The sequence below is a fragment of the Cyprinus carpio genome, chromosome B11 (assembly GCF_018340385.1).
Source record: "Cyprinus carpio isolate SPL01 chromosome B11, ASM1834038v1, whole genome shotgun sequence".
Classification (NCBI taxonomy): domain Eukaryota; kingdom Metazoa; phylum Chordata; class Actinopteri; order Cypriniformes; family Cyprinidae; genus Cyprinus; species Cyprinus carpio.
Window position 1 is genome coordinate 18,267,760 of NC_056607.1, and position 25,352 is coordinate 18,293,111.

General features: G+C 37.2%; 1 protein-coding gene across 7 annotated transcripts; it reads left to right on the forward strand.

The window, feature by feature from the left end:
* The first annotated feature begins 150 nt into the window (after positions 1–150).
* On the forward strand, positions 151–24,076 carry zmynd8 (zinc finger, MYND-type containing 8). 7 transcript variants are annotated; one of them, XM_042734365.1, is made up of 20 exons: positions 151–297; positions 7,491–7,558; positions 7,738–7,889; positions 10,382–10,603; positions 11,601–11,714; positions 12,156–12,248; positions 13,303–13,390; positions 13,481–13,536; positions 13,617–13,694; positions 13,797–13,912; positions 14,389–14,885; positions 15,368–15,505; positions 16,412–16,573; positions 17,016–17,555; positions 18,899–19,402; positions 19,824–20,002; positions 20,109–20,189; positions 20,279–20,357; positions 21,949–22,188; positions 22,521–24,076. In XM_042734365.1, exons 1-20 carry the CDS (start codon positions 275–277, stop codon positions 22,685–22,687), a joined length of 3,597 nt encoding a protein of 1,198 aa, XP_042590299.1. In that variant the 5' UTR covers positions 151–274; the 3' UTR covers positions 22,688–24,076. The 7 variants fall into 7 exon arrangements, with proteins under 7 accessions (XP_042590299.1, XP_042590298.1, XP_042590303.1 ...); XM_042734364.1 differs by having other exon boundaries at positions 155–297; positions 19,821–20,002; XM_042734369.1 differs by having other exon boundaries at positions 155–297; positions 10,460–10,603; positions 19,821–20,002.
* Positions 24,077–25,352: the final 1,276 nt, after the last annotated feature.

Below are 25,352 nucleotides of genomic sequence, written 5' to 3' on the forward strand. Positions count from 1 at the left end.
TAACTAAATTGCATTTTAAACCTGTGACTCATGTGAATATCTTAAGATACTGTAGATATTGAGCTGAATGAAATCAGTGTGCCTATGAAAAACTCTCTATTATCATCAATATTTCTTTGGCTTGAGATCTTGCATGCTGTGTGAGTGTGTGTCTGTGTCAGTATGTGTTTTGATTTATTAATGCAGCAGGGAGTCTCAGACAGCTGTCCTCAGCATAGATGACAACATGTGGAGCAGAAAGCTGAACAGCCTCCTCTAGTGGACATACTGTGACATGACCTACCAGATCTCTGAACGGTATTGACCTTAATGTGTGTTTTTAGTTGACGAAGGACTGTGTTATGCAATCTATTTAATGGTTTTCAATAATATAATTACAAGGACTTCTGATTTGGTTAGCACCATAAATCAGAACATCTTCTTTTGTGTTCCACTGAAGACAGAAAGAGGTTTGGAATGATATGAGTGCGAGTAAACGATGACAAAATTTTAATTTTTGACGAACTATCCCTTCAGGAATTAGTCATTGAACAGCCCATGTTGATTTACTGCTAATATTGGTGTGAACCTGACCCCCTAATTTTCTTACAGTTTTATCAAAGGAATTGGGCTAGTAAGGAAGCACCCAGAACACACCATAGCAACAACCCACAAAAACCTGGCAACCTGGTACTGAGATTTGCATGGGCAAGAAAATGTAAAAATCCAAATGTGTAATATGGAGCATCTAGTCATGTTTGCATACTCATTGTAAAACTAGGAGTTTCCCTTGATTAAATGTGCATGTGTTGTTGGTTCATTTTAGATGTTAAAAACACAAAGTCTGGTTTTGTAAGGAGACAACAAGCGTGGGGTGTGTTTTGGCAGCTGACTCACTGCAAGGTGCTTCAGAAGAACCTGTCTAACTAGAGAGGGTTTTAGATAAGCTGTGCCCAAGCCCCACCCCCTCAGATCTGTTGGAAACATATGGTCATGGCATTTTGAGTATATGTTAAGGATTGAATACACTACACGACTTTTCAAATCTGAACACCTTTTAAAACACTAGGCATCATACATTTATACCCGACATCATACACTAAACGACTGAGGATCACACACTACCAGAGTGTTCAGTAATTCAGGACACAACAAACTTACACAGAAACGTGCATCATTAGGAGATTCATGACAACTGAAAACAATGTATTTTCTAAAACAGGCTCAAAATATCAAACACGTTTGATATCCTCCTCTGACAGAACGGATTCATAATCTGAAGATGAAAAATCAGAGTCTGATATCTTAAAGCGTTCCTGCTGGTCCCAATTGACTTGTATTTTTCCCATACTATGGAAATCACTGGGCACCAGCAATTGTTTAGTTGCCAAAATATCATCGAAAGAAACTTGAGAGTGATTAAATGATCATTTTGGGGGAACTGTCCCTTTAAGGATCTCTCTTAACTGTTCAAGCAGAAATCACTTTTAACACTAATGTACTTGAAGAAACAACTATAACCAACCCAAGCTGTTAAGAAGAATTAATTTGTAAAATCAATGATGTGGTAAGAATAAGTGAATGATTAGCAAATTTGTATTATATGTATCCAAATATATATATTAAGGCTGAAAAACAAAGATGAACGTAATATTTATCATCTGAGTTTGATTTTCCTCTCAGTAGAGAGTTTAATTTTAGCTCTCAAGGCCTTGACTGTGTATAGCGACACCTTTTTACTACTTAATTTAATGTAAAACGCCTTTAACAAGAGGTTGACTTTAAGTAATTTAGCTCAGTTTTAGCTGTACACATCAAGGCCTAGTTTATTTTTCAGTTCACAATCCTGCCACAGCCTGTCTGTACTGAACAAAAGACATTTACTCAGGAAACCCATCTGCCAATCAGCGGCTGCCTTTCATCCTGCCTGTACAAACCGGCCAATCACAGAAGTGCTTTCATAGCTGTTATCAGAATGTTGGCTTGGCTGGCTTGGAGAGCAGAGACTGCTGTGTAGAGAGAGAGAGAGGGAGGGCTGTCCTCCATGTTTTAATAAGCATTGACATTACCCACTGTTTTAAGCCATGCATCCACAGAGGTAAGAGATTTTTCATTGCTTATGCTTTTTACACTTCCTGTTCATGCTAATGGTTGAATTGTGTCATGCAGAAATACAGGATTTTCTGAGAGACAGGGGACAGAAACCTGTCCCAACACCAAAGAGCTGGATCCTGGCAGGCAGAGGCAACTCAGAAATCACACTCACACTGTGTTTTAGTCTCCAGTCTCGCATGGCTGACCTGTGCTAACCCAAAATGGCCTCTCCTGGTCTCTCTCCTAGTAATGTTTCTCTAAAGCTGGAGAGGAGCACAGACGTGTCAGGTTGTGTCACAGGCCAGACCTCTCAAAATGGAAGGCCCTGAGCACCAGACAGTACAGACTGTAAGAGGAAGCGCACATGTAGACTGGCAGAAACATCGAGCAGCAGTTTTGGCTCAGGTTGCAAGTTAAGGGAACACTTTTCAACGGCTGACATAACGCTGAATGTCCATTTTGCTCAGGATATAGGCCTGATTTGCAAAAGCACACAGCAGAATGCCTTTGCTGAAAGAGTTATTGGATTAGAAATAGAAGAGACTTTCTTTTCTATAAACAGATGCATATAGATGGTGAATTAGTCTTGTGTTTGCCTTTCTTGGTTAAATAGCTACAGGCTTCTGTCTGTTGACTCAGGTTGTAAAGACTCTGGACAGGCCAGGCATTTTATCAAAACTTAGTTGTGGTATGAGCTGGCAGCCATTTCAGACAGACTTCCGCTTTCGACTGTGCAACCACAAAGACTGTTTTTGTGTCTGTGAATGCAAGCATTTTTTTCCTTAATGTGGCATACTTGATGTTACATTTGTAGCCAGTATTTCAAATATTTCTCTTGGATGGCAAGTAACTGGATACTGTATTTACTACAGCAGGGGTCTGATCAGAAGGTCAAAGCAGTGGACTAGTGGTGTTTTTCCACAACCAGAATGTCAAATTGTGGCTTTTTTGTTGATCTTAACTTGGTATAGCAATCATTGTCAGCAAAATAACCTGCGCGTTTGACATTTTGTCTGTTAACGCATGCCATTAAACCTGATTGTTTATCGGCTTCACCTGATTTACAGTATCAGACACTTGTGAGTTCATGATATCTGTTTGAGATAATAGCCTACTTCTAGAAATGGGATTTATTATTTAACAGCTGAGATTTGAGGGGGATGGTTCAGTTTGGTTGTTTAAAAAAAGAGCAGAGGATTAATTACAACAGGGAGATATAAGAAAACAAACTATTTGAATTAGGGGTGTGCGCTAGGACGACTTTTGATCATGTCTCCACGATCTGCTTTTGAAGAAATATCGTAGTATCGTGCTAAAGCGCATATTATATCAGCTGCAGTTCTGGCACTGCTGTATCAATATACTGTACAACGCCATATATATTCACATTAGTGTTGACTCAGTGGTAGAGTTACTCTTACGGGACACTGAACTTATTCGCAGTCACAAAAGTATATTATTTTCATGTGCTTTAAAGCCTTGCCGGTTAAACGTTTAATTTGCGTGCTGTTCTTACGTGCGCTTTTTCTGAGCGCCTACACCCGAAGCGCACGCACTAAAAAACCTGTCAAACAGCGCCTGATTACAGAACTAAGTTATCTTTTGTGCTAATAATGTTAAAACATACAAGGTTTATGTATAGACTCAGTTGGTTATGTCTAAAATGAAAGTAAACAGTTTATTAGGTGCGTGCAGGTCTTAAAGGGACAGAACTAAACATGCTGCCGACTGTCATTAAAGGACTAGATCACCCTGAAAACCTGTATTAATTTTCTTTCTTGTGCTGAATACAAAAGAAGATATTTTGAAGAATGTGGGTAACCAAACAGTTGCTGTTCCACATTGAATTTGATAGTAGGAAAAAATTACTATGGAAGTCGCTGTGGACCAGGCAACTGTTTACATATCCACATTCTTCAACATAACATTTATGTTCAGCAGAAGAAAGAAACCCATTAAGGTTTAAAGCAACTTTTGAGTGAGTAAATGATAAAAAATAAAACCCTTTTTATTTTTGTGTTGTTAATAAAACACTAAAACACAGAGAAAAATCACTCACTACTCTTGATTTAAAAACGTTAATACAGTTGTTAATACAGTAATACAATCAATCTATATAGTGTTTTATTTTTAGATTTGTTGACTCAGTTTCTTGAATGCTCCTGCTAATTACACATATTGTACCTGAAAATAAAACACTGTTTGTTTTATTTGTATATTATGTGTATTTGTAATGTGTATCTTTGTTCTCATTTTTAATAACAAAGATAAAAATAATGACATTTTTATTTTCGCCTGCTTTGGCCTAAATATCCACCATACTTTTTTATATATTTTTGTTACAGTGAAAGGCTTTGTCTTTATAATAGGGAAATTAGTTTGGCTGTAATGCTCAGACAACTTGCAAAATCGTAAAACCAACATGACAAAGAAGTGTGATTAAATCGTGAATCGTGATATGATATTTTTCCATATTGCCCACCCCTAATTTAAATTATAGTTAATAATTTAAAATCATTATTATTGGTTGTAGATAAGTCAAAGTTATGATAAAAAAATGTATTTCCAAAATATGAAATTATTAACTTTTGTTTTTTGTAAAAAAAAAAAAAAAAAAGGATGTTTAAATGTATTTTACTCAAACAAATGTCATGTGTAGCCATAATTGTTTGCACCTTGAATAAAATTGCATACACATTTTAAACATCATTGTCAAAAAAGTTATGCTATATTTTTTCAAAGTTAAAAATACATATATTTAATAAAGGACTTTTTGAAAATGTAATTTTTTTTATTATTATGATTTTTTATTATTAACTAATTAAAATAATCAATTATATGAATGCATTAAAAACATGCTCAGCAAAAAAATTCATTGTATGTGCACATCTTTTAACATGCATGTGAATGAATCAGTGGATCCAGACTGGACAATGAGCATCCTTGACCCTATTACAAAATCACTGAGCAATTGAAATTATTTTTAGTTGGGTAAGTGAGCTCATTTTGGCAGCCGGCTGAGTGTAAGTCAGTCTTGAACAGCTAAATGACAGCACATAAGGAGTATTCCCAAGACCTGCAATTTAACTCCGGTTACATTTTCCACCCTTTTCTTTGTCTCTTGGTGTTTACAAGGCCCTTGCTGCATTCCTGCGAGTCGCTCATTTGTCAAATCTCCATTCGGCTCCTACTTAACAAAATGGTCGCCCTTCACCGTGACTGCAAGAAGGGGAGGAGAATAAAACCATCTCACATGTTTGTCCGAACATCTACATCCTGTGTTTATTCACACTGGTAGTTTTCAGGGTAGAATACGAGCATTTTCCCGGTGAATGGCAGCAGCAGCAGCAGCAGCCCTCCCTGCATTGCAGCAGTGTATCAGAGCAGAGAGAGGGGAGCAGAGAGAGCCTGTGTGGCACATACAGCGCCAGCCGTCCAATCACGCATCTCCGTGTGGCTCTCAAACCAATCGGCAGCACACAGCTGAGGTTAAAGATTGACAATCGCTCTGAGAGCAGCAGGGAGAGCAAGGCCCTTCTGGAAAATTCTGCACCTATCTTTGTCTCATCCCTCACTGCCTTTTATATCTGAAAAAACACATTTAAAAGGCTCAGCCTGAAGAATCTGTGTACTGTGCCTGTAAAGAAAAAGGTATGCTGTTATTATATGTCAGTTTTTAGATGGACAGTCATACAATGCTAGTGTGACCGTGTGTTTTTGGGGAGGAAGCTTGTTTAAGGGTAAGGTTATAGGTGTATCTGTGATTGTATTTTGCCATTTTTAACTCATGTGTTCGGGTTGTTGTTTGCGTAAGAGGAACTGGATTCTGCTGCGGGTGGGGAGTGGATGGTGCATGTAGGTTGGACGTGAGAAGGCCAAAAGATGGCAAGTGCTCAAGCTCTACAGATGTTTGCCTTGTGCATGCTGTCAACACCCCACCCTCTCTCCCCATCTGCATCTCTGAAGGTTGGGGGTGAAGGACGGAGCAAGATATCACTGCCACATCAGGGCAGGCGCATTAGATAGACCTGGTAAATGTCAATAACAGTGTGTTCTCTGATCATCTTGAGGTCTGTTCATGGAGGATGTTCTCTGTTCCTCCGTTCATGAACAAGAGATGGTGGGGGTGTGTGTGATAATAACCCAGGCATCAGGAGAGAAAAGGAGCCTTTTTAAAACCGCTCAGGCTGCAAAATGATGGGAAACGTTATGTCGCTTGGAAGGTCTCAAGTCCAAGTGCGAATCGAAATTGAAATCTCCACAGAGGTTCAGCATTGGCATCAAACGACGCCTAATCTGATGAGTTATGGGCCGTCTGATGTGCATATCATATTCAGATGGCATTTGTGTGTTTATTGAGATTTCTAATAGAAAGTTCTCTCTTGGCAGTGAGAGGAAACCATCTTGGCGCTACTTCAGGCAGTAATAAACTGCAAAATATAATTCTCTTACTCAGTATTTTTGTATTGTTTCAGTACAAACAATTTTAAATCTAGATATTTACTTGAGAAGCAAAATTATATCTTGTTTTATAAAATAAAAAATATCGAAATTAAGTGAGTCTTTGCTTAAAACAAAAGAAATAAAATGATAAAGTTAAAGGTTCTTACACCATAGGCAGATTTTTTTTCTCTTGTTTTAATCATAAACTGGCATAATTTTCATGTGTTTTTCAGAAAAGAAGACTTAATATCTTAGGTCATTTTGATTCTCAAGTAAATGTTTCTTGTTTTGAGGAGATGTTTAGATATTTTAGATAGTATTTCAGTTTTTGCAGTGTATAATTCAACTGGATTGGAGAAAAGCACATTATTGTTTACTGAAATGAAAATGCTTTATCTTTTTTGTATATGTTATATAAAATTTGATGTTTTTATGCCATGTCACTTGTTAACGAAACCATCAGGAAATGCCATGAGTTGTTTTTGCTAGTATCAAATACTCATTTGTAAGTTACACCTGACACAAAATGTTTTATTTAATCTGCTTATCCTTAATGTTTGATTTCAACAACAATAAGATTTAGATTAGCATTTGTTAGGAGTGGAGAATAAGCATTTTGTGTCGAGTCTGAGGTCAAGGCCATGCTGTGATTTGACAAAACTTCCTTCTTTTCTGCATTCACACTGTTGAAATAAAACTTAAATTCAGTGAAGTACTATATGAAGACATTTGCTTGTTTGATGTTTGATAAAATGGTGAAGTAATGATAGCTTTCGTTGTCTTTTTAGCGTCACTGTTGCCAAACACATTCCCATTAAAGCCAAAAACAAAAATTAAAGCAAAATTTTAGTAAAGCGATTTCTTTTACCAAAAACAATGGCATGAGAAATACACGTGCCATAATGACAAAACAGCAGCTATACAAAATGGACATTTAAATATCATTGATTTTTTTTTTTCTCTCATTGTGGCAGTTTGGCTGAAGGAGGAGGGAAGGAGTCAGATGCAATTGAAGGGATGGAAATCGCAACACGATCCAAGGGTGAGAATGGTCCTTCCTCACATTTATTTCCACATTCAAGTGTGAAACCAGCGCAAAAAAATAATCATTCATATTTGTTGATACTTTGTGGTCAGATTGAATTTTTGCAGTATGGTGTAGTTTATATGTACAGTTTTAACTCTACATTAATATCAGTAATTTGTACCATTGCTGTGCAGTCTCTGATCAAGGGTCAGCAGAAAGGACCATCCCTAAGCGCAAAGTTTCCAGCCCTCCTCATTCCTCAAATGGACACTCGCCTTCTGAAACCTCCTCTAGTCCTGTAAAAAAGAAGAAGAAACCAGGAGCTGTCAATAACAGTAAAGACCAGGTGCAACTTTCACTCTTTTTACAAGCCCTTGTTCGGTCCGGCATGTCCATCATTCACTAATTTCAGTGTCCATCTGTCTTTTTTTTTTGGCTTTTGGGCGGCTTCGCTGTGGTGAAACATTGATGGTATTCATCATTACCTTCTCCCGAATATGGATGTACTTTTGTAGTTCATTAAGGGCCGCTTGTTTTTAAAATTTACACGTGATTTGCTAAACCTGTAAAGAAGGCTACCCTATATTTGGCCACTTTAAGATTTGTGTGCACTTTTGGCAAATATTACAAAAAAAGCCTTGTCAATTAATAATGCAATTTTCTGGCTGCAAATGTTTTGTTAAATTTATTTATTGAATTTTAGTTATTACCAAAATCTTGTCACTCTTATCACACAAAATATTTAGGCCTATATTTAAGATTTATGTATTTTATTAGCATATAAAATTTTCATTAATTTGGATTAAACTGTTTTAACATAAACTAATAAACGTAATGTGATGCATATTTTTAGTCATATATAACTGAAATAAGTATTTATGTATTAGTACAAAAAAACTAAACATGTTTTAAATACACATAACCATGTATATATATTTATTACATGAATCCAGTTTATTAAATGTAAACTAATTCATACATTTTAACCACTTAAATATTTCATGTTAATAATTTTTACTGATTAAATGTAATTGTTCTCACAATTAACAGATTTATGTAGATTCTAAAAATCAAATAGAGGCAAATACTTAATTTTCCTGTTGTTTTTCAAGCATACTTTCTTGAAACATAAAACATTTTGTTCGTGTTTTAGCAACAAGAAAATGAAACATTTAGCTGTTTTTAGTCAAATTTTTTAATTAAGTGTCAGATGTGGAGTAAATTATCTTTAACAATTTAAAACATCAAGTTTAAATTTCGTTTTTAAGAATTAAAGAACTATAATAATATGGATTAATGATTTGAATAACAGCTATTTTTATAAGGCAAAACCACATCTTAAAGGGATACTCCACCCCAAAATGAAAATTTTGTCATTAATCACCCCCATGTCATTCCAAACCCATAAAAGATTTGTTTGTCTTCGGAACACAATTTAAGATATTTTGGATGAAAACCGGGAGGCCTGTGACTGTCCCATAGACTGCCAAGTAAATAACAGTGTCAAGGTCCATGAAAGGTATGAAAGTCATCGTCAGAATACTCCATCTGCCATCAGATGTGCAATCTGGGTTATATGAAGCGAAAGGAACACTTCCTGTAAGCGAAAAAAAAAAAAATAATGACTTTATTCAACAATTCCTTTGTCAACAGTCTCCTCTGTGTCTCTCCATATAACCGTATGCTCTTCTGTATCATCCGCACCACAAGGAAGCGCTGTTTTCTTTCAAATCAAAGTTAATACACATAGAAACAGCACATCCTTGTTGCGCGGATGATACAGAGGAGCATACAGTGATGTGGAGAGACACAGAGGAGACTGTTCACATAGGAATTGTTGAATAAAGTCGTTATTTTTGTTTTCTTCGCTTACAAAAAGTGTTCCCATCACTTCATATAACCCAGATTGCACAGCTGATGGCAGATGGAGTACTTTCATACCTTTTATGGACATTGACACTGTTATTTACTAGTCTATGGGACAGTCAAAGGGCACCCGGTTTCATCCAAAATATCTTAAATTGTGTTCCGAAGACGAACAGAGATTTTACGGGTTTGTAACGACATGGGGGTTAGTGATTAATGACAAAATTTTCATTTTGGGGTGGAGTATCCCTTTAAGTGCATTTTTGGGGTGGAGTATCCCTTTTAGTTCATATGTTTTGTTTTATTTGTATTTTATAGTTTTAGGATTTTTTCATTGTTTTAATGATTTGTTTTTTTTTTGTTTTTTTTTTTAAATTTTGGTATACATGTTTTGACCGATGTAGCCATTGCATCACACCTTAAGCATCATCACATCCACAATTTTTCAGCGTCTCACACCATGAGCGTTTGCTTAACAGCAACCATAGGTGATCAGAGCATCCTTATTGTCAAGCCCTGGTATAGGTTATCGATAAATCCTTGAGCTGACCACTACTGTTTTTGCAGGGGATCCAAACAAAACATTTTACCTTCTATAAAAGTGTCACCTTTCGACGGTGAAATTAAGTTTTGCAAACAACCTAAGGTCCATGCCTTAATATAATAAGCCCAGCCAAACAAACACAAGGCAGGTGGCTATCATGCAAGCTAAGCAGAAATGTGTATCCAGGGACAGCCTATGATGCAGCTGCAATGAATTATTATTCCTAAGCTTGTTTCTTTCTCTAACAAGGATTCATCAATGCCAGTTGAATGCTATTAATTCAATGCTCATTAGTCTACATTTGCCCTCTTCTGTCCTTCCATGCCACTTCCTGATCGATAACCTTTGTGCCTGTTGGTTTTGTCTTGTTATCTTTAATACCCATGTTTTGAAACCCCAACCCTCTGTTTCTCTCGCCCGCATTCCAGTCAGAACTAAGACATGGTCCCTTTTACTATGTGAAGCAGCCCGCACTCACCACAGATCCTGTTGATGTTGTACCGCAGGACGGGCGGAATGACTTCTACTGCTGGGTGTGCCACCGCGAGGGCCAGGTGCTCTGCTGTGAGCTCTGCCCGCGCGTCTACCATGCTAAGTGCCTCAAACTGGCTGCAGAGCCCGAAGGAGACTGGTTCTGCCCTGAATGTGAGGTACTGGCGCATGGGGCTCCACTTTGTCTAAAAAAATCATCTTCACAATGCAGATTGTTAGCAATTTGTAAATATTTTATTTAGGTCAAGATACTACAGGCAAAAATGTTGTTTATTTCATGAGCTTTCTCTATTTGTGTGTAGATTTCAAATACAATACATATCTTTAAGGCTGTTTTCAGACCCCCCCCCCCACCATAACTTAACTTTACAGTCTTGTTCCATCTTTATTCTAAAAATAAAGGGGTTTTTTTGAGAGAGAGAGAGAGAGAGGTTTCCTTCCTATTTAATTCACCTGATTTATATATATATATAATTTTTTTTTTTCTAAAAACATCATGATTTTTTTTCTAGCTGTATTTTCTTATTTGTGAAGTGATAAATAAAGACAGAAATCCATTTTGTAAAATCCTGATGTTTATATGTCAACAACATGAAAGAATCTGGCTTCATCCTGTGTTTAAATTTCTGTTCTGGAAATGTATGATAATTATTGCATATTGATAATTCCAGTTTTGTATATTCTTAAACATGACATTCTAGAAAGCTTGCAATACAAAAAATATTTGCAGTTCCTAAAGTAATCAATCAACTGGCTAAGCCTGTTGAATCTATCTATCAGCTATATTTACTTTCAAGTTTTTTTTTAATAATATAATTTTTATAAAGTCCATTTATAATAATAATAATGGTTTCTTTCACCAAAAGTCAAACTTTAGATTTAGCTGACAATTTTCCACCTTTCCGACTGGTTGATTTTGCTTCTGTAATTTTATAATGTTTATACTGTATGTAAATTAAATTATGATTGACTTTTTGCATTTGAAATTCGTAATTGCTAAATAATAAACATAAGCTGTAACTGGCAGAATACCATGCCAATGATATCTGAATGATATCAAAAAAGAAAGAAAATTCTGCTTTTTATGACGCAGAAACATCCCTTTAATATCTGCATTAAAATAAAGCTTAAAGTATTTCTCACTTTTGTTTACAGAAAATAACAGTTGCAGAGTGCATAGAGACTCAGAGTAAAGCTATGACAATGCTCACATTGGACCAGCTGTCTTTCCTGCTGAAGTTTGCTCTCCAGAAGATGAAGCAGCCTGGTGTAAGTTTCATGACTTTCCATGGCTCTGCAGATCTATGATTTAGTCCATGAAAGTTGTGCCTAAATCTTGCACAAAAACAATGCAACTATCAGACATTTTATTGCTTTACCACTTTTTTTAAACATTGTACACTTCATTATGAAATGAGAGTCTTACATTTAAGCCCCTTTCCTCATGGAACAAGCACAGGCACATTCTTCCAACCCGAAAAGCTTCATGAATGTCTCAGTGGTGCTCTTTAGGATTGCTTTTCACATCATTAAAAGGGTTTTTTAAATGGCATGCCAACACAAGTGTCATCCTGTGCGTGCAATATCCTATTAAAATAACCATAAGATACGGGAAGCATTGGTTGCCAAAAATGAATGGTAAAAATACTGTGACAGTGATTGATTTTTATTTTTATCTTTAATACAAAAATATTTCTTTCTTTTCATCAGACGGAGCCGTTTCAGAAGCCGGTGTCGCTGGAACAGCATCCTGATTATGCAGAGTATATATTTCATCCCATGGATCTCTGCACTTTAGAAAAGGTGAAAGTGAAGCATTTGATTCTGAAAAATCGACACACTCAGGCAGGGACGAATTAACACACGGGCCTACCGGGCACGTGCCCAGGGCACTAGACCAGAGGGGGCCCAGCCGAAATGCTGCTCCTCTAGGAACGCGATTTCAACCATGCCCCCTCAGGATTTTAAAGGTGGAATTTGAATGCAGCTTCCAGAAGCCCCAAAATGGCTGAATAATATATTTGATACGATTATAACGTTCAGTGCCGCACAGCATCAGCTGCCAAATTCAAATATGCGTTCGTGCTTTGGCTGGCGCAGAGCCAGACATGTTTTTACAGTGCAGCGCATTATAACCAATCACACAGGATTCTGTTGAGCTTATGAATGCAATGGCCAATCAGAGGTATTCAGATGAGTCATCACTGAAAAGCCTGTGTTTTGTTCAGTGCACGCACTCGCTGACTGAATGCTGCTCTCTAGAGAATTCTCTCATCATAAACAAAGTACAGATGTGTGTACGATGTAAGATATTAATTTCACAGTATAAACAACTTCAGTGATTATAATGGGAGTTTTTGAGAGTGCTCGAACTAGACTAAATCTAGACTAAAGTTAATATTATTTGATAGTGCAGATGTTTTTACAGTGCTTTATGTACAATGAAAGTGTTATAATTTGTAACTTACAATGTTTTTTATTAAATTTACGTTAAATACAAAGTCAGTTGTATTAAAAACATTCTATGACACAACACCCATCTAGTACAAGTTAAAAGACGGGTTTTATGCATAGGCTAGTTAATAGATTACACTAATATTAGGCTACTTTTCCCATAGCCCATTATAGATAAACTAACATGATCTATTAAGGTGCAAAATGTATTTACTTATATTTAAGAATCGTGATATTTTATGATATAGTTAACTAATTTGGGAAAATTTAGAATAAAAAAGGAACGAAATTTCAACCGAGGGGGGCTTTTAATCCGTCCCTGCACTCAGGTCTTAGGAATGTATGATATCTGGCATCTTATAAAAGTGCTTCATTAGTGTGTTCACTTTTTGTTCTTATTCAGAATATTAAAAAGAAAATGTACGGCTCCACTGAGGCTTTCCTGGCTGATGTGAAGTGGATTTTGCACAACTGCATCATTTATAATGGAGGTCGGTTGCTAACTGTTTAACAGTATTGTCAAATTTGTTTCTGCTGAATGTTTGTTTTGTTAAAACTCTTTGCGTCGGTTTTTCTCTTAGGCAACCATAAGCTTACAGCAACGGCTAAAGTTATTGTAAAGATCTGTGAACATGAAGTATGTACTGTAAATTATAAGCCAAAATACGCAAACACTTTATTCAGTGCCAGTTGTTTAAAAAACCAATTACTTTTCAGATGAATGAGATCGAGGTCTGTCCAGAGTGCTATCTCTCTGCATGCCAGAAAAGGGACAACTGGTTTTGTGAACCATGTGTGAGTGTGTTAGACTAAACAAAATTAAATTCCTTCTTCACATAGTAACTAGTGTGAGTTAACAATCTGTTCATGCAATTTTTGTGTGCATCACATTATCAGAGCAACCCCCACCCTCTGGTCTGGGCCAAGCTAAAGGGATTCCCATTTTGGCCTGCTAAAGCTCTTCGAGACAAAGATGGACAAGTGGATGCACGGTTCTTTGGGCAGCATGACAGGTGAGGGCTGCTGAAATGGGTCCTACTAACCATCCACAAAATGTCAAGCAATAAATAGATTTGCTCCATATTTTTACCAGAAGTGAGAGTGCAGTGTTGCAAATGAGAAAAAGTACTCCATCAAAATTAATATTTAAATTATTTTATTAACATTTAACCTTACTGTGCTGCCTTACTTTTTGTGTGTTTACATAAAACAATGTTACTGAGCTTCTATGTGCACAGACCCAACTAATTATTTGTATTTTTATTTGTTTTGCAATTTTATCAATTAGATGTTGCAACCCTGCATTTCTCCAAAATACCATTTCTCATAACTAAAACTGATATGATTTGATTGGCTGTGAATGATATTGCGATGTTTTTTCAGTATAGGTGAAGACTGAAATTTACATGACACTTCACAAAATTTATAAAAAACAGCTGAGGTCAACCATAACTTCATTTTATTCTAACTTATTCGTTTTTATTTAAAGGGCCTGGGTTCCTATTAACAACTGCTACCTCATGTCCAAAGAGATCCCGTTCTCTGTGAAGAAGACCAAGAGCATCTTCAACAGTGCCATGCAGGAGATGGAAGTATACGTAGAGAACATCCGGAAAAAATTCGGAGTCTTCAATTACGCTCCATTCCGCACACCTTACACACCAGACAACCAGTTCCAGATGCTCCTGGATCCCGCAAACCCTAGCGCGGGCTCCGTCAAACCTGAAAAACAGGAGAAGATCAAGTTCAGCTTTGATGTAACGGCATCTCCTAAGTTGCTCGTGGGAAAGAGCATGGTGTCCAGTGGAAACGTAGGGGGTGGAACAGGAAGGCGAATCTCGATGTCGGACATGCCTCGTTCACCAATGAGCACTAACTCCTCTGCCCATACGGGATCTGATGGAGAACAGGAGACTGCAGAGAAAGGTCATGCCAGAGCGGCTCTGCCACATTACAACACTGGAGAGGAGTCAGTGGACTGCACTGGTATATAGAACATTAAAACACACTGCTGCTTTGTGAAGTGTATGTACTTTTCACATGTCAAACATATTAAAAAGAGCTTTATAGTAGAAACTGAAACAGCCTGCCAAAAAAACATGTACTGCTATGGTTTTAGACTGTAAAAAAATGCGGCAATACTTTAGTATTGGGACCAGTTCTCACTATCATCTAGTTGCTTATTAACATGCCTATTATTAACATATTGGCTGTTTATTAGTGCATATAAAGCACATATTCTACATGACCATATTCTACATCCCTAATCCTATCCAATACCTAAATTTAACAACTATCTTACTAGCAATTAATAAGCAGCAAATAGGAGTTTATTGAGGCAAAAGTTGTAGTTAATGGTTTGTTAATAGCTAGAATTGGACCTTAAATTAAAGTGTGACCAAAAATACATTTCATAATAATATTTAAACAGCGGTATGTATGATTAAAACTCATTTCTGCTGTTACAGCATCACCTGCCCCTCCTAGAGCAGGTCTCACGGGAAACACCTTAGAGAGCCCTAAACCTTTCCATTCATCGGCTCCCAGCACCCCTGTTAAACAGGAGAAGACCCCCACTACCGGCAGCATCCTCAACCTCAACCTCGGTAAACTTCCTTCTGTTGATTAATCTATTGATTTGATTGATTTATTTGAAGAATTTGATGCCAAATTTGTGGGGTCAGTAAGATTTTTTATATTTTTCAAATGCTGCATTTATTTGATAGAAAGCACAGTTTTTACAGAAATATTGAGAATGAAATGTTTCTATTTTAATACAATTTAAAATATAATTTATTTCTGTCATGGCAAAGCTTGGACCTATCAGCACCATTACTTCCAGTCTTCTAATATGCTGATTTTCTGCTCAGGAAACATTACTTATTATTATTATTATTATTATTATTACAGTGGTAAATATTTGTATAGGATTCTTTGATAAATACAAAGTTTCGAAAGAATAGCATTTATTTGAAATATTTTTCTTTAATGTCACTTTTGATCAATTTAATGCGTACTTGCAGAATAAGGGGGGGGGGGGTCGTACTGACTCCAAACTTTTGAACGGTAGCATATATAAAGCATATGATATATCACATCCTGCCTACTGTTCTCCTTTAAACTGAAGGCAATAAATTAAAATTAATGTATGTATGGAGAAAATGGTATACCATGTGCATAAAATGTTTAAAATATAAATATTTTATAACATAATAAATGTACAATGTGAATGCAAACAGGGCAATATGTTGTCCTGTGTGCAAGTAAACATGAAATCCAAATTTAACCTACTTAATTTCTTTATAAGACATTAAAGTCTTAATGTGGATAATTCATTCACAAAAAGCCTTTCTACATCTTCCTAGAAATTATTTATGCATGACATCTTGTAGCTCAAAAAAGGATGTCATAAATTAAAATTTAAAACTTCAGTATTACTCAGTTCAGTCCGTATGCTTTTAGATATTCTCATAACGAGAGCTCATAGTGAGAGCCTTCGTGATCTCTTTCAGATCGTAGTAAAGCAGAGATGGACCTGAAGGAGCTGAGTGAAAGTGTCCAGCAACAACAGCAGCAGGGGGCTCAGCCCTCCCTCACCTCACCTAAAAGACAGATCAGGAGCCGCTTCCAACTCAACCTGGATAAGACCATCGAGAGCTGCAAAGCACAGCTGGGTCAGTTCAGACTGAAAGCTGTCAAGGTTACGTCATTTTGACAGTTGAAATTGACGTACAAACAGCTTCCGGTGTTTTGCTGCCATTCACAAACCATTCTATTAAAACTCTCCTGGTGTATTTTCTTATGTTTCTTAAGAAGAAGTTTTTGTTTTGTTAGTCCAACGTGGTTTAGGTAAAATACAGTTTTGCGTAACTCATTACACCTTCCGGAATGTTAGTCCAACGTGGTTTAGGTAAAATACAGTTTTGCGTAACTCATTACACCTTCCGGAATATCTAATAGTTTTTAGAATAGCATTTTTAGAATTCTAAATATAACAAAACTGTTAAATAAAAAAAAACATTTAAGATTCTTTTTTGAACTTTTTCGATTATTGATGGAGAATGTGCAGCCATTGTATAACTTTCCTGAAGGTTAAACGTTTACTCTGTCTCACAGGTATAGACGAAATATCTGAGGATGTGTATAAAGGAGTAGAGCACAGTGATTCAGAGGAATCCGACAAGTCTGACTCCAGCGACAGTGAATATGGCAGCGATGATGAACAGAAATCTAAGAGCGGCCAAGACGACAAAAACACAGTTGATGATAAAACTGAGAAGGAGCCACCCAAGAAAAAGGCAAAACCATCAGTGGCTGCTGGTGAGGACAAAGACAGCAGCACAGAGTCTGCTGCAACAGCCACTACAGCAACCAAAGGAGAACCCAGCCAAAAAACAAGCACCTCCGAGCCTATAGCTAAAGACAAACCAGGTATAGATTCCGAGAAGGAATCTCCCGCATCCCCAGATTCCAGAGAGAAACCCAAGAGCTCTGAAGAGGCCATGCCGCCGGCATCTGTGGATGTAGATTCGGACTCTGAGAGGGAGCTGGTCATCGACCTGGGAGAAGAGCAGGCAGGAAAGGAGAGGAAGAGGAACAGGAAAGATTCAGCCGCTGTCACCGCACTCAAAGAGCCCACAGCCTCTAAACCTGAAGGTTAGATTTCCTCAATGAATCAGTCTAAGAATCAAGTCTGGGTAAAACTTCTAGCAACATCAGCCAATTGCCATTAGACTAGCAGCATCAAGTAAGTTTTACAGTGGCCAAAATTATTAGAACACTTGGCATATTTGAGAGGTTTCGGTTGTTTTTGCTGAATTGGCCATTACAGTACCCATATATGAACTATTGCCGGAACTACCTGCGATAGAAGGAATCTGCTGGAACATTAAAAAATGATGGACAAGCCCCCTCAAAGTCTGGACCTCAACCCCATCGAGCAGATTTGGGGCGAGCTGGAAAATAAACTGGACAGATCTATTGTATGTTTAAAGAAAAGCCTTTGGTTTGAGTTTCAGAAGGCATGGGATAACATTCGTGTTGAAGTTCTTGAAGAAATATACTTACACCATGCCACAGAGTCGTGCTGCTGTAATTGCTGCAAAAGGTGGACATACCAAATATGAAAGTTAAAAGTCGATAAAACAGTAAGACTCACTTTATCTGATATTTGTTGTGCTCGGAGCAACCATCTGCATGTTTCACCAACATTATTAAATGAAATCATGTTTTGGAGGCAAAAAGCTCAATCTTTTCAGATCTGTCAGGTGCTCTAATAATTTTGGCCACCACATTAAAAGTGAACCAGTGTGCAAAACAAAAATCTCAGCCAATCAGATGGTAGTTGATGCTTAAAGGTGCACTCAGTAATTCTATTTATAACGTATTAAAAAGAACTAATAAATAATATAAAATGAATATATAAATTACAAAATTATATCTATAAAGCAACCCAGATCCACGTAAAAATAAAACATAAAACATAAAAATTAAAACATGGATCCGAGTTCCTTCATGCTGAGAGCTACATGATCACATGACTTGCCGAATGCTGCTACTACTACTAAGTAAACCCATTATTATCAGACATTTTCACTTACAGAATAAATAAATGATGAGTGACTGTGAATGTATACTATGGCATGGTATGCGAAAACATTTTAAAGTTGCCTGATGTTGTCGTCAATGCTCTTGCCACACATCTGAATCGCTCTCTCGTCTCATACAAACGCAACTGCGCCATCTCGCGCCTCAGTTAATGATTGTGATGAAATTGAAAATCCCCTCAGAGGAGTTTTATTAATATACCGTCATATTGTTGTAGTCTTTGTCTTGTTTCTAAGTCAGTAGTTTTGTTCGTTGGAATAGACGTTTTTTGTAGCTACTTTGGCAACTATCTTTAAAAAAAAAGTTTATTTCAAGTTAAAAAAAAATAGTGTTTTTAGGGTTTTTGGTTAACTAATAACCATGTTTCATGCTATCATTTTCTTTGATTGCAGGTAAAGCCACTCCAATTTCAAGCAGCCTAACCCAGCCTCAAAACTCAACGGTGCTTTCCTCCTCCCCAACTGTTAAGGACCCATCTCAGTCTCCGTTGGCCGTACCGCTTAACATAATACCCCTCACAGCTGCTCCGACCAGCACCACTCTGACCTCCTCCACCCTCCCCATCACCACTCCCTCCACCGCCAACAGTTCATCACCCATCTCCACCAACACAGTAAAGAAGCAGCGGCCCTTGCTGCCCCGAGAGACTGTACCTGTGGTGCAGCAGGCCGTCGTGTGGAACCCCACCACCAAGTTTCAGACGTCCTCTCAAAAGTGGCACATGCAGAAGGTGCATAGACAGCAGCAGGGCCAAACGCAACCGGCCACACAGGCGCAGGTGTTAACGCAGGTGCAGCGCAGCCAACAGCCGCAGCAGCAGGCGCAGGTCTCCTCATCCTCATCGGGACAGCAGCCTTCATCCAGCACCAGATACCAAACACGACAGTCTGTGAAAAGTATGCAGTCGATTTGAATTAATACTATATAAATGTCATCTGTACATTACCGGAAGATAGAGGTTATGATTACCAAAGTTGCATTTATTTGATTAGAAATACAAAAAAACATTATTCAACTGTATTTCAACAGTATTTAAGAATTGAGCACCAAATTAGCATATTAGAATGATTTCTGAAGGATATTGTGACACATGGAGTAATGGCTGCTAAAAATTCAGCTTTGCGTTATAGGAATAAATGACATTTTAAAATGAATTAAAATAGAAAGTTAATTGAAATTTAATTGAATAAGTCTTACTGTATTTTTAATCAAGTAAATGCAGCTCTGCTGAGCATAAGAGAACGCTTTCAAAAACATTAAAACATCATAATTGTTCCAAAGTTTGTAATAATATTGTTGGTTGTGTTTATCCAGCAGTACAACAGAAAGACTCGCCACAGACCACCTCCACCTCTGCCGTCACATTGGTGACCAGCACACCTGTATCAGTCTCCATGAGCTCTTCCTCTTCATCATCAACATCCACAACTGGAGACTTCCAGATCCCCACCACATCTGCAGATGTAGCAGCTGATATAGCGAAGTACACTAACAAAGTGAGATTGCTAAGGAAATGGGGGTTGCAAACTATATGATTAGATGAAAACCATTCTATTAACACAGTTATTGATGTTTAACATACTGTTTTTAAATTATTAACAGATCATGGATGCAATTAAAGGGACAATGACTGAGATATATAATGACCTTAGCAAAAGCACGTCGGGAAACACAATAGCAGAGGTTTGTATTTGTTAAGTAAATCTGGAGGGTGAATTATTTAACACCTTGAAAATATGAATAAAACAGCCATTTTTATTTTTATGTTACAGATTAGACGGTTGCGAATAGAAATTGAAAAACTGCAATGGCTGCATCAACAAGAATTATCAGAGATGAAGCACAATTTGGGTATGTGATTTTCTGATAGTACAGTTCTAGTCAACTTTTAAAGTAGATCAAAAAAGTTCATCAAAGTTGCCCTAAGACAAGAACGTATTTTGGTTTTAGGTTTTAAGACAATTTTGATGAAACGTTTTGATCCACTTCAAATGTTGACTAGTGTAGTTTGTTTAATGTAGGGTTGCATCAATAATGAAATGAGGGTGCAGGGGATAAGCATGTATTATCCAATATCTGCCTAAAGCGATAAACTAAAAATCTGTAATATCGACAGTTAAATTATATAGATCCCTGTGATTTCTGCAGTGTGGAAAATATGGACCAAATCGCGGAATCCAGTCATAAAAATTTAATTTACAGTATAATGCAGAATTTGTCATATTTATAAATTATGAATTATGAATGGCTGTGTGCAATTTCCTTTACTACACATACTCAAGCACACATTACATGTCAAGCACATTACAGTACTTAAATTTTGGAAAATCAAAAAAAAAAATTCATAGGGCCTATTTCAATCTATTTCAATTAATATGACATGCTTTTTGTTTACTAAAATTTAAAGGGCTACTCCACACAAAAATGAAAATTTTGTCATTAATCACTTAACCCCATGTCATTCCAAACTTGTAAAAGCTTTGTTCATCTTCAGAACACAAGATATTTTGGATGAAAACCGGGAGGCTTGTTACTGTCCCATTGACTGCCAAGTAAATTACACTGTCAAGGTCCAGAAAAGTATGAAAAGCATCGTCAGAATAGCCCACCTGCCATCAGTGGTTCAACCGTAACATTATGAAGCAACAAGAATACTTTTTGTATGCGAATAAAACAAAAATAACTACTTTATTACATTACAATTTGTTTCCTCTGTCTCTCCACATTACTGTAGTGCCATTTTGGAGGATATGAGCTGAACGCAGGCAGCTTACGCTCTTCTTTGTCAGCTACGACACAAGGAAACGCTGTTTTTTTTTTTTTTTCAAATCAAAGCATAAATATACGTAGAAAACGTATCCTTGTGGCATGACTGACACAGAAGAGTGTAAGCTGCCTGCATTCAGCTCATATTCTCCAAATTTGGGCTACGGTGATGTGGAGAGACAGAGGAGACAAATTGTTGAATAAAGTTGTTATTTTTGTTTTATTTACGTACAAAAAGTATTCTTGTTGCTTCATAACGTTACGGTTGAACATCTGATGGCAGATGGACTATTCTGACAATGCTTTTCATACTTCTCTGGACCTTGACAGTGTTATTTACTTGGCAGTCTATGGGACAGTCACAAACCTCCTGGTTTTCATGCAAAATATCTTAAATTGTGTTCTGAAGATGAACGAAGCTTTTACAGGTTTGTAACGACATGGGGGTAAGTGATTAATGACAAAATTTTCATTTTGGGGTGGTGTATCCCTTTAATTTAACCATTAAAATGGAATCCAGCAAAGTTAAAACAGAAAAAAGAGGAAAATGGAATTTGGGGAAATATAAAACAGATTCTATAGGGCCCTACTGGCATGGTACTGATATACTGTGCATCAACAATCCATCCTGACTGCATATTTGTTTGTCCACATTTGGTAAATGTGATGTACTCAGAGCTAACCATGGCAGAGATGAGGCAGAGTCTTGAGCAGGAGCGAGAGCGAATTGTGACAGAGGTCAAGAAACAGATGGAGGTGGAGAAACAGCAGGCTGTAGATGAAACTAAAAAGAAGCAATGGTGTGCAAACTGCAGAAAGGAGGCCATTTTCTACTGCTGCTGGAACACCAGCTACTGCGACTATCCCTGCCAACAAGCACACTGGCCTGAGCACATGAAGTCATGCACACAGTCTGGTAAGACATAACATCAGACTATATATATTATACATATAGTCCAAGGCTTCAGTGTTACATAATCATTCAGAAATCATTCTAATATGCTGATTTGGTGCTCACAAAAATCTTCTTATTATTACCAATATTGAAAGCAGTTGTGCTGCATCATATTTTTTGTGGAAGCCATGATATATTTCGCAGTTCTAGAAGTCTTCTAGAATTCAACATCAATTTCATCCATCCTTGTTGAATAAAAGTATTACTTTAAAAAAAAATGCTAGTGTATATAAGTAGTCTATGAAATGACTTGTCTTATTAATAGGTATATGAAATGATTTTGTGCATTCCAGCAACATCATCACAGCAAGAACAAGAGTCAGAAAGCAGCATAGATGTTACTCCCAAAGCCCCTGGACAGCCGAACAACTCACCTAGAGAGACTGTATCTGCTACACCTGCAGACAAAGACAGTGAAGTGGATAAAGCCAAGGACAGTGTCGCTGTCACTATGTCCTAGCTCACATGTACAAAACCTACACTACATCAGCACTTATGTCTGTACAGCTGTACATAGATGTTGTCTTCACTACAAGAATTGTTTTAACTAACATTTGTCTTTCCTGATTGTGCTTTTGTGTTTTTTTTTCTGTGTACGACTGTTTGAATGTTCCAAATCTAAGACACAAAGACCATCCAAACATTTCCTGCTGTAAGTCTGAGAAGGTTGTCTGCTTCTTTGTTGGGTTCGATTGTAAACAAAAAAGACCAGTTTATTTATTTTATTTTTTTAATCTTGTCATACGTGGGTCTGATAACTTGTAAGTTCATCTTTTTAATGTTGCCAAAATATATTTATAATATTCCGAAAGCCTCTTCTGCTGGTAATCTTTCAAAGATGAGTCACATCAGTCATTTTAAAAATTATTGCAGAGAATTTTTTATTTTTTTTTCAGTTCCAAAAGCTAAAATAAAATAGTATTGTGTTGTATTCATTTCTTATTCATGCTATTCCATCAAAAGAACATTTGGTTATATAAAACACAAAAGACTACATTATATCTTGATACATCACTAAGATGAGTTTAAACACTGTTTCACAAAATATGACTACTTTATCACTATCTTGTTCGATTGTGTGTCTCCATGGAAAAGAGATGGTTAAAACATATTGTAAAACTGTGTTATCACTAGATAAGAGTGAGAATTATAAATCTGAGGCTCTGTTTATTTGCGTTACTGTATCTTAAATGCCTTTGGTTTTTTCTGTTCACTTCTGTGATCTGTTGATGTGGAAGTTTGTGACATCAGTAGGATCTCATGGTTCTCTTTTTAAGTTTACCTTCAAGTCGAAAGGTAGTGTTAGATCATTGATGAATGATAGTAGATTTTGTCATGTTTATATTGTTGGTGTCAAAGAATTGTTAAGATGATAATTACTTCAAGATGAGTAATTAACGTTAAGTACCCAATTCATTTTATTTGAACGTTGGCGAGATTTATTATTTTTTTAAATTCCATTTTAATATTAACAGGACTTTAACTTCTCACCATTACAGGCGATTAAGAAAGTACTTGTTTAATGCTGTATTTGTTAGTTATAATTTTACATATATCATTCATATGATGCTGTATTCTCAATGTTGGAAGAACAGATTCTTAAGAACTCATAAGATACTGTATCTATGAACCACAAACAGAAACATTCCTTATGTTATGCTGTTAATAGTGCATACATATGTTATTTCAAACCATATACAGAAAAGGAGAGCGGTTGAGAGTGGCTGTCAGTCAAAAGAAGAACAGATCGATGTTTACATATTGTATATAAATAAAGATCTGGTGGTCTAAACTGTAATTTAATAGTTTTTGTATGGTGCAAGTAAATTAAAGAGAACACCTGATAAAAGTGTTTCACATTGGAGTCATTCTGTGATTGACTATAAAAAACCCTACTTTATTTGGACCTTCAAATGTGTTTTAATGTGACAGTATTCACAAAATCTTTGAAATGTTATATGCTACATATATTTCTGGGTTGTGTAATTCTAAAAAGAAGTGATTTGTTTTTGCCACAGAATAATTGTGGTGACTTTTTTTGTGGACATCTCTGTTTGCAGCCTGCTGACTTCAACACTCTGCTCGCCTCATTTGATCTCAAGCGAGTCTCTACTACAGCCACTCACAAATCGGGCAACCAACTGGACCTCATCTACATGCGCTGTTGCTCAGTGGACAACACTTTAGTTACTCCACTGCACACCTCAGACCACTTCCTCATTACTGCTAATCTAACACTTACTCCTGAAGCGGCACACGCTCCAACGCGGGTCACCTTTCGACGGAACCTACGCTCACTCTCTCCATCTCGCCTATCCTCTGTGGTTGCATCCTCACTTCCTTCACTCTCGCAGTTTTCAGCTCTGGACACGAACAGTGCTACGGACACTTTTTGTTCCACTCTGACCTCCTGCTTGGACAACTTTTGCCCACTGTCGTCTAGACCAGCACGCACCACCCCATCTGCCCCCTGGCTGTCCGATGTACTCCGTGAACATCGCTCTAAACTCAGGGCTGCAGAGAGGAAATGGCTTAAATCAAGAAACTCTACCGACCTCAGTGTGTATCAGTCTCTCCTCTCCTCCTTCTCTGCAAACGTCTTCACTGCTAAAACATCATATTACCACGACAAGATTAACAACTGTTGTGACGCTCGGACACTCTTCAAAACCTTCTCTTCTCTTCTTAATCCGCCTCCACCTCCTCCTCAATCGACTCTTACAGCTGATGACTTTGCAGTTTTCCTTCACAAATAAGACAAGAACCATCAGTGACCAATTCTCCACGCCGCACACTGAGGATAACTTCACAACGACTAATGCTCACACTCGTTCTCCTCCTTCTCTCCACTCTCAGAGACGGACGTTTCCAAACTTATCCTGTCCAGTCATCCTACTACTTGCCCTCTGGATCCGATCCCCACTCACCTCCTTCAAGCGATTTCTTCTTCAGTCATACCTTCACTTACTCACATTATCAACTCCTCTCTTCACTCTGGAACATTTCCCTCAGCATTTAAGCAGGCTCGGGTAAGCCCACTGCTGAAGAAACCATCTCTAAATCCAGCACTTCTAGAAAACTACAGACCGGTATCCCTTCTTCCATTCATTGCAAAGACACTCGAA